An 8,398-nucleotide genomic window follows, 5' to 3' on the forward strand; every position below is an offset into this window, starting at 1 on the left:
TTATATATATATATATATATACATATATATATATATATACATATATATATATATATACTACGTATAAGTATACATATATAATTGTACCCATAATTATATATATAGACCGAAATATGCGTCTATCTGTCCATGCTTTTCTGCATGAGAAGCATAAAGAGCGTGGTTAAGTTATTTCGGGGTGTATATCCAGCTATGTTTAATTGAACTCAACTAAAAAGAAATTCATTAATCCAATTCATTCATAAAAGGCTGTTTAGATAAAAGAAGAAAAACCTAAGAGGGGCACCAGAAGAAGAGTCCGCTTCTAGAGGTATTTCTTAAAGGGAGCAAAACAACAAATATATTTACCTCCTTCATTTTCCACTGCTGGGGTGTATGTGCAGCTTCTCCTGCTGCAACAAATAAAAATATTTGCTTACAACCTCTCTAACCTGTTCTATTCACTAAGGCAAACCCGTAGTCAATCGATTGCCTTTATAAAACCCTCAATCCAACCCCTCTCCTCGCATTCAGCACCAGCGCCCCTGCACGTATTAGAAGCCTGAACAGAGGCTTATGTATTTATGCATATATGTATATATATATGAATATATATATATATATATATATATGTATATATATATAGATTTTTTAACGAAACGATGGGCCCTTTCGCTTATATGAATTGCAGCCTCGCACATCACTTGAGTGCGGGTGTTGTTGTGGGGTCTAGGCAGCTGTCTAGACACCTGAATGCAGCTTCCGTGCACCATTAGGTGTATATGCACCTGAAAAAAATTATAAGGGCTGAGCCTGTTTGTGCATTTGTTTGTGAATGCTGTCTCTCTTCTTTCCTTTGCTGTTTTCTTTCTTTTCAAGATGCATGCAATGACGATGTCAAAACTTCTTTTGCTATGTGCTAACTCTCATCTCCATGAGGCCTGAATATTGAACACTATTAATTCTACAGCACTGCCTAGAAACTAGGAGACACACATCTCAACACACACTCCGACTACATTTATTTCATTAATCTGCTACAGAGCGGCTTCCGTCTTCGTGTATGTTCGGGGTATTTAGAAGTTCAGCTTTAATTATACATTTGTGGTCCTGTTTATCTATTAAAAGTATATTTAATGTACATATATTTTGTTGTTTATCTTCATTATTATTATTTTACCTGCTGTTCTCTCCGTCTGTGTGTGTGCGTGCGTGCGTGTGTGTGTGTGTTTGGTAGCGGCTTTGATACTCAGCTGTGTGCCTTCTTCTCCGACCCAACAAGGCATACTAATCCATAAACTCCCTTTAAAAAATAAAATAAAATCAATAAATTTCTAGAAGAAATTAAAAAACGAAGGAGCGACAGAAAAGCAGCAGCCCAAAGCGGCGTGTGCAGTGACCTCGTGGGTTTGCGGTGTATGCATATGAGGTGTATAAGGAGGTTTTTATTTAGAAAAGAGTAATTAATTGAATATAATTCAAAATAACAAGCTATGTATGCAAATATTTCAAGAATAAGCAAAGGTATGGTGTACGTACACTTCAGACTCTAGCAGATCTCGCTTAACCGCTCGCACAGGCGTGGGTGGAGTCAGTACACCTCAAACTTCATCAAAAAGTGCGTAAAATTGAAAGAAAAAAGTATTTAAATAATATTTTAATTAAATTAAATAAAACAATTGCAAATATTCGTCGATTACTGACATAAGAGCACCTAAGAGTGTCATAAAGAACCCAGAAGAGAGCTGCGCACGCACCGCTGTTTGCTTTTCCTCTCCTCGTATGCAGACTCAAACACCTCAAACAAATTATCGTCTTGTTGCTTCTTCATTCTTCACATCATATTAATTCTTTGTCGATCTACATTACCAGAGTTTACATTTTCTTACACCGCTACAAGACCTCATTCATTTATTTATTTCCTTCACTTCTTCCTTCAAAACAAACCACTGGTCCACTGGTCAGTTCCCCACCCTTCAAGACTCATCAACCCTCTTCAATACTTTTTTGGACTTAGAACATTTCTTCGTTTATTTATATTCATAAGCAGCATCTAAACATATCCCTCTGCATTTGTTTTATTCTGAGAAGCGGGCAAGAGCAGTGTGTGCGTTGCAGCTGTGTATGTACACTTCAACATATAGAAATGCATATATATGTGTCTTATATGCTATAACGAGAACAAGTGTACTCAACATAATATCCCTGCAAGCACGACTTGTATGTGTTTGTGCTTCCTTGTTGTGTCTGTTTATAGAGCTTTGAAAATCAAAAATTTTTTGTGTTTGTTTATAAAGTGCTTTTTGTTGTTTTTGTTTGTTTAGAGTGTGTGGATGCGTGCGTTCGCGTGTTTGTTAGGTTTGCATCAATGCAGCGTCTCGGGTCTGCACTGTTTGTATTATTTTCCTTGATAGTAATATTGCTTGGTGTGAGTGTGTACGGTTTGGGGTGTACGTACAGTTTCAGGGAGATGGCAGACGACAGCACCCGTCAATCTGCTAGCGAGGCCTTCGAGAAGAGTAAGGAGGCTAGCAGCAAAGCAGCAGGAGATATGCGAGAGAAAGCTGCAGATTTAAGTGCAGCAGCAAAGGAGAAGGGATGTGCTGCAGCAGAAGCAACACGAGAAAAAGCAAGAGAAGCTAAAGAGCGTAGCAGCGAAGCATGCAGCTCTGCTGCTGACTCTGCTCACGGGAAGGGGCAAGAGGCTTCAGAACAAGGCCAATCAATGTATGAAACAATTAGCGAGAAGGCACACAGTATGAAAGATTCTGTTGCTGATGCAGTTAGCAATACTATGACTGCAGCAAAAGACAAGGCTGTCTCTGCTAAAGATACTGTCTCTGAGGGCGTCACGAAGCTCCGCAGCGATGCAGCAGACCTTATCTCTCCTAAGTAAACAAACTAAACATCTTCACCAAATTTTATGCCTGGCAGCGTACATTCTTCATGCATTAACTCCTTTCTCGCTTCTTTCCCCCGCAGTGACCAGCTAGCTAGCTAGCTAGCTACTCCCTAGCACAGCTAGCTAGCTAGCTAGCTAGCTATGATGATGGCCTCAACGCAATAGTGTCTGTGAATTTAGTGGGGGGGCTGCATGCGGCTTGAGGTGTACGTACAGCTAACACCCAACGTAACTAAACGCATAACTAACGTAAGCCCCCAGCGGAAGCAGAACAAAGCTTGGCCTTATTGATTGCCAGGATACACATTAATTATTATGCTGCTGTTGATGAAGACTTCAGGTTTTAGTCAGTGATAGTTTTTATTAAACAAAACAGAAAAAATAGCGGGTTTAAAGATTCAAGGTTGCTGTAGATATCAACTGGGGTGTATGCTCACCTCTTTGTATTAAACACTCTAATGGGTGGCCCCTTATCAAATTTTTAGTTAATTGCTTAGTGAAGCTTCAGAAAGAAGTATTCACTGTTGCTGCTGCAGCAACTGCCGCGGCCGCTGATAGATGCTGGCAGATTATATTTGAATATACTGCTTCAGCAGCAGCAGCAGCAACAGATGCTGCTGCTGCTGTTGCTGCAAGAGGAGATATCCTGTTGCATGCACGCTGCGGCTCACCTGTCGGGGTGCCCAATCGATCTATGGGCTCTCAACAGAGCGTGCAGATTATGAAATTATTTAATCTTTTCTTTAATCTTTTTAAAATGAAATATACATGGGAAGGCAGCCACCGCCTGAGGGGCGTTCAGAATAAACATGCATGCAAGAATTAAAGAATATTTCTGCATGTCGGGCCATCCCCTTCTCAGTCTGCATAATAAAACCTCTGGTGCTATATATATATTATATATAATTGCGTTTATGTGTTGTAATGCCATTAAATAGAATATTATATTGCGGCGAAGTGTATGTACAAAATATATAGAAATACACAAAATTATATATATATATATATATATATATGTGTATTTCTACAATTATATATATGCATTTATTTAATTCATTCATATTTTACAGGGTTATATATGTATATATATGTATACATGTATATTAATTGTTGATATTATACATATATATAAACGTATAATATAAACAGATAAAAAAACGCATATATAAGTTCATTATATTACAATTTAGGACTGCAATATAAGGAGACTTCCTCTTGCGGCTGCGGCTGCTGCAGGAGTGACCAGTGGTCAGCATCGACGTTTCGTTGGGGTGTCTGGAGAGGTAAACCTAAATAGCAATTCCTCGTTTTATACCAGTAAACTAATAAATAATTTGAATTAATATTATATTTTAGATGTAAAAACAAAAAAAAGCAAACGGTGTATATATACACTGGGACGAGAAGCCCCTGTGGTGTGCGTGTTCGGGTGTATAGGCAGCTCCTTCTTGCTTTGTATTGTTCGTTAGAGTGGCTGCTGTCTATGTTATTTTTAGGGGTATATTTTACGTTTTATTATTGCTATTTCCTTCACATATGTAATATTCCTGCAATCTGTAGATCTGTTATTCAAAAGGAGAAGCCTTCCCCATTAGTGCAGTCTCTCGCGCTGCCTATACACCTGAAGAGAAGATTATTGCATTATTGCTTTTGCTATGTTTGAGGGCATTTTCGTTGCGTAGCTGCCTAAATTGTAGAAGTAAACCGCTGTCGCTCTTCTTGTATGTACACCTCAGGCCACGAGCAGCAAAGTGCGTGGGGCCCTCTGGCTAGACACACTGCATAAAGAACGGTTTTGTTTTCTTGTTATTTCAGCATTTAAAGACGAAGTTTTGTCTTGGTATTACTTCAGCAGTTAAAGACGTGTGTAGCAACAGACAAAAAAGAGTTATTCTATCAAAAAACAAGGGGCTCTAAGAACAGGTTGCATGCTGTAATATAACCACTGGGGCTTCTGTTTGTTTGGTGGGGGGAAAGATGAACAAATTAAATAGTGAAGAGGGGCGAGAGGCCCTCAATACACCCGAGAAGAAGCCTATTGAAAAGAAGGAGGAGAGGCAGAAGAAGAAAGAAGAAAAACAGAAGAGGAAAGAAGAGAAACAGAAGAAAGAAGAAAAGATAAATGAAGAAGAGACGGCGACGAAAGAAAGCAAAAAGGAAGAAGAAAAGAAAATAGAGGAAGAGGACAAGAAGAAGAAAGACAAGGAGGAAGAGGATAAGAAGAAGAAAGACGAAGAAGAAGATAAGAAGAAAGACGAAGAAGAAGAAGCTAATAAAAAGAAAGACGAAGAAGAAGAAAATAAACAGAAAGACAAAGAAGAAGAAAATAAACAGAAAGACAAAGAAGAGCAGATAGAAGAAGAGACAAAGCAGAAGAAAGAAGAAGACGAGAAAGAGAAGGAAGAGAAGAAGCATCAAGAGCTACAGAACAAAACAAATGAAAAAGAAGTAGCAAAGAAAGAAGAAAACAGCAAAAAAGAAAAGGAAGAAGACACGAACAAAGACCAAAATAATAAAGAGGAGACAGAAGAGAAGGAGACAGTAATAAAACAAGATGAAGGGAAGAAGGAGACAGACAATCAAAAGAAAGAGACTGAAGACGAACGACCAACTGCAGCAGCATCTTCACCCTCAAAGGCTTCTTCGCGCACCTTCAGCCGGCGCAGCAGCAGCACAAGCGAAGGAGAAGACAGAACAGCAGCAACAGCAGCAACAGCAGCAGCAACAGAAGCTAAAGCAGCAGACGAAGAACCTTCTTCTTTGTTTGCTTCTGCTGTCAATGATATGAAGATGGGGACAGAAATAATAAAAGAAGCAGCAAAAGAGACAGCCCTCGATGCTGCTGAAGCAATTAGAGAGACAGCAAAGGAGACAGCAGATTGGTTAAGACAAGTGAGTGCAGACGCAGGAGAAATTATGTCTTCTGCCTGGCATGCAGCAACAGACACAGGAGCAGAAGCTTCTGCTGCTGCAGCACAAACAGCAAAAAACGCGAGAGCTGCTGCTGCTGATTATATACACCCCGACTGAGCCTTCCTACTTCATCAACAACAGAACAACAAGAACAACAAACCAGCAGCAGCAACTGCAGCACGTTGCAGCAGCAAATGCAGCAGCAACTGTAGCACACTGCAGCGGCAACTGCAGCAGCAACTGTACCACGCTGCACCAACAACTGCAGCAGCAACTGTAGCACGCTGCAGCAGCAACTGTAGCAAGCGGCAGCAGCAACTGCGGCAGCGGCTATAGCACGCTGCAGCAGCAGCTGCAGCAGCACCTGTAGCATCGATTTTTTTGTAGCAGCAAATGTTTTGTAGTGTACAGACAGACAAAGAGTGCAGTGTTGAGGGGTTTGTCTATCTGGGAGTCAGCTAATAGTTGCCTCTCTGCATGAAGAGAGAAAGTATTTTATTTAAACTTTTCTTCCTTTGTTTTGTCTACAGTTAAGACAAATAACTCTTTTAAGGCCTCGTTGCCACTTAAAACCCTTAATGCAGTATACAGTACAGCAGCAGCAGCAAGCGGCAGCAGCAGCAACAGCAGGCAGCAACTGCAGCAGCAACCGAAACAGCACCCATAGTAGAAGCAGCACCACGAGGCAGCCCCAGAAGCACCAGATGGCAGCAGCAGCAGCAGCAGAAGGCAGCAGCAGCAGAAGGCAGCAGCAGCAGCAAGAAAGGCGCTGATTATTCCTTACTATATGGGACAGCAGCAACTCATTTCTTGTAAAGACAAACATAAAGAAAGTATTTAGTATCACAAAACTAAAAAAAATATATACTGTTTGAAGATTAAACAAACAGAGGCAAATTATATATATTGTTGTTAGACAAAGCAAACAAAAGAAAATAATACTTGCTGCATTACGTGCGCTGCAACAGCAGCAGACGAGCAGCAGCAGCCGCAGCAGCAGCTGAACGCCATATAGACGAAGAGCCAGCACACTCAAAACTCAGGGCTCGCAGCAGCTGCAGCAGCAGCAGCAGCAGCACTATTAGCAGCAACACACACGCGTGCTGCTGCTGCAGCGTCAGGACTCGCTTGTGCTGCTGCCTTATCGTCACTGGCTGCAGCTGCTGCTTTCTCAGCGCTTGCTGCTGCTGCTGCTTTCTCAGCGCTTGCTGCTGCTGCTGCTTTATCAGCGCTTGCTGCTGCTGCTGCTGCTGCTGCTGCTGTTGCTGCTGTTGCTGCTGCTATAACGTCCCGCACTTGACCTTCAAGGGCATCCCAAGAGAGGAGACAGTTGGAAGCAGCTGCAGCATCAACGTGCTGCTGTTCTTGTTGTGGTTGCTGCTGCTGCTGCTGCTGCTGCTGTTGCTGCTGGCCTTCCGGGGACCCATCGGCCGATCCCCCACCCACCACGTGCGTAGCGGTTGCTATCGAGGCACTGGGGCTGCATGCACAGCAGCAGCAACAGCGTTGAAACGGAAGCATCAGCAGCAAGAGTGACGCAGCAGCAGGGATGGGAATTAGAAGCAGCACCAGTAGCTACAGCGGCGAAGCAGCAGCAGCAGCAGCAGCAGCAATGACGCTCAACCAGCAGCACCTCCAGCGCCAGCAACAGCATTGAAGCAACGCTAGCAGCAGCAACAGCAGCGGCAATCGCGGTAGAAAGAACAGTAGCAGCAGCAGCAGGAGCAACACAACAACAGAAGCAGCAACAGCAGCAGCATAATCAAATATGTGCATGCTGCAGCGCCTCACCAGCCCCCAACCCAAGTGTATAGGGCCTTCCTTGCTCGCTGTTGCAGCAGCAAACACCGCCGCTTTGCTGCTGCAGCAAGCCAGCAGCACCCGGACGCTCCCCAAGCAACGGAAATGCTGCCTTCTGCTGCTGCTGCTGCTTCTGCTTCTGCTTCTGCTGCTGCTGCTGTATGTTCATTGTTGAAAAAGTATGAAGTGTCGCTGCAACCGCAGCAGAAGACATAAACCCTAAACCCTAAAGCCTTAAACCCTAATTCAAGAAAAAACAAACCTCATCCCTCCCCCCTAAACCCTAAACCCTAAACCCTAAACCCTGAAGGCCTTGAGGTCATACCACAGACGAAGAGCAGCAACAGCGGCTTCATCTGCTGCAGCAGCAGCAAGCAGCAGCTTCTTTGTCTCCTTAATGCTGTCTCCCTCTTCTTGTGCTGCCGCTGCAGTTCCTACCGCTGCAGTTCCTGCCGCAGCAGCAGCTGTAGCTGTTGGTGATTCTGCTGCAGCTGCTGCTGCTGTTGGCGCTGCTGCTGCGTCTGTAAAAGGTGAGGATATACAATTAGTGTAGGGGGAGTCTGCTGTAGCAGCAGCAGCCGCAGCAGCTGCTGCAGCAGCAGCAGCAGAGAGTCTTTGCGTAGGGGTCTTGACCTCCGTTGCTGCTGCTGCTGCTGCTGCTGCTGCAGTGATGGCCCGCCACGTACGTGAAGGCTTTCTTGCTGCTGGAGGACTGAGGGAGTTTCTTGTTGGCGTTGCTGCCTCACCGTGCTGCTGCTGCTGCTGCTGCTGCTGCTGCTGCTGCTGCTGCTGCTGCTGCTGCTG

The 8,398-nt window shown here is 43.5% G+C and overlaps 3 protein-coding genes across 3 annotated transcripts in view; 2 read left to right on the plus strand and 1 right to left on the minus strand.

Moving 5' to 3' along the window:
• Positions 1-2,449: 2,449 nt before the first annotated feature.
• On the plus strand, positions 2,450-2,875 carry EAH_00011300 (hypothetical protein, conserved; the record flags this gene model as incomplete). The annotated part of the gene is made up of 1 exon (XM_013394900.1): positions 2,450-2,875. One exon carries the CDS (start codon positions 2,450-2,452, stop codon positions 2,873-2,875), a length of 426 nt encoding a protein of 141 aa, XP_013250354.1.
• A 1,983-nt stretch (positions 2,876-4,858) lies between these two features.
• EAH_00011310 (hypothetical protein, conserved) lies at positions 4,859-5,911 on the plus strand (the record flags this gene model as incomplete). The annotated part of the gene is made up of 1 exon (XM_013394901.1): positions 4,859-5,911. The coding sequence occupies one exon, from the start codon at positions 4,859-4,861 to the stop codon at positions 5,909-5,911; it is 1,053 nt and encodes a 350-aa protein (XP_013250355.1).
• Positions 5,912-6,826: 915 nt separating this feature from the next.
• Positions 6,827-8,398, minus strand: part of EAH_00011320 (DNA ligase, putative) — a gene marked incomplete at both ends in the record, with an annotated part of 11,490 nt that continues 9,918 nt past the window's right edge. The window contains 3 exons of the mRNA XM_013394902.1: positions 6,827-7,274; positions 7,676-7,786; positions 7,920-8,115. Of these exons, the coding sequence (XP_013250356.1) occupies positions 6,827-7,274; positions 7,676-7,786; positions 7,920-8,115 (755 nt within the window). The remainder of the gene's footprint in view (positions 7,275-7,675; positions 7,787-7,919; positions 8,116-8,398) is intronic.

The sequence above is a fragment of the Eimeria acervulina genome, genomic scaffold (genome assembly GCF_000499425.1).
Source record: "Eimeria acervulina Houghton genomic scaffold, Eah_scaff60, whole genome shotgun sequence".
NCBI lineage: Eukaryota > Apicomplexa > Conoidasida > Eucoccidiorida > Eimeriidae > Eimeria > Eimeria acervulina.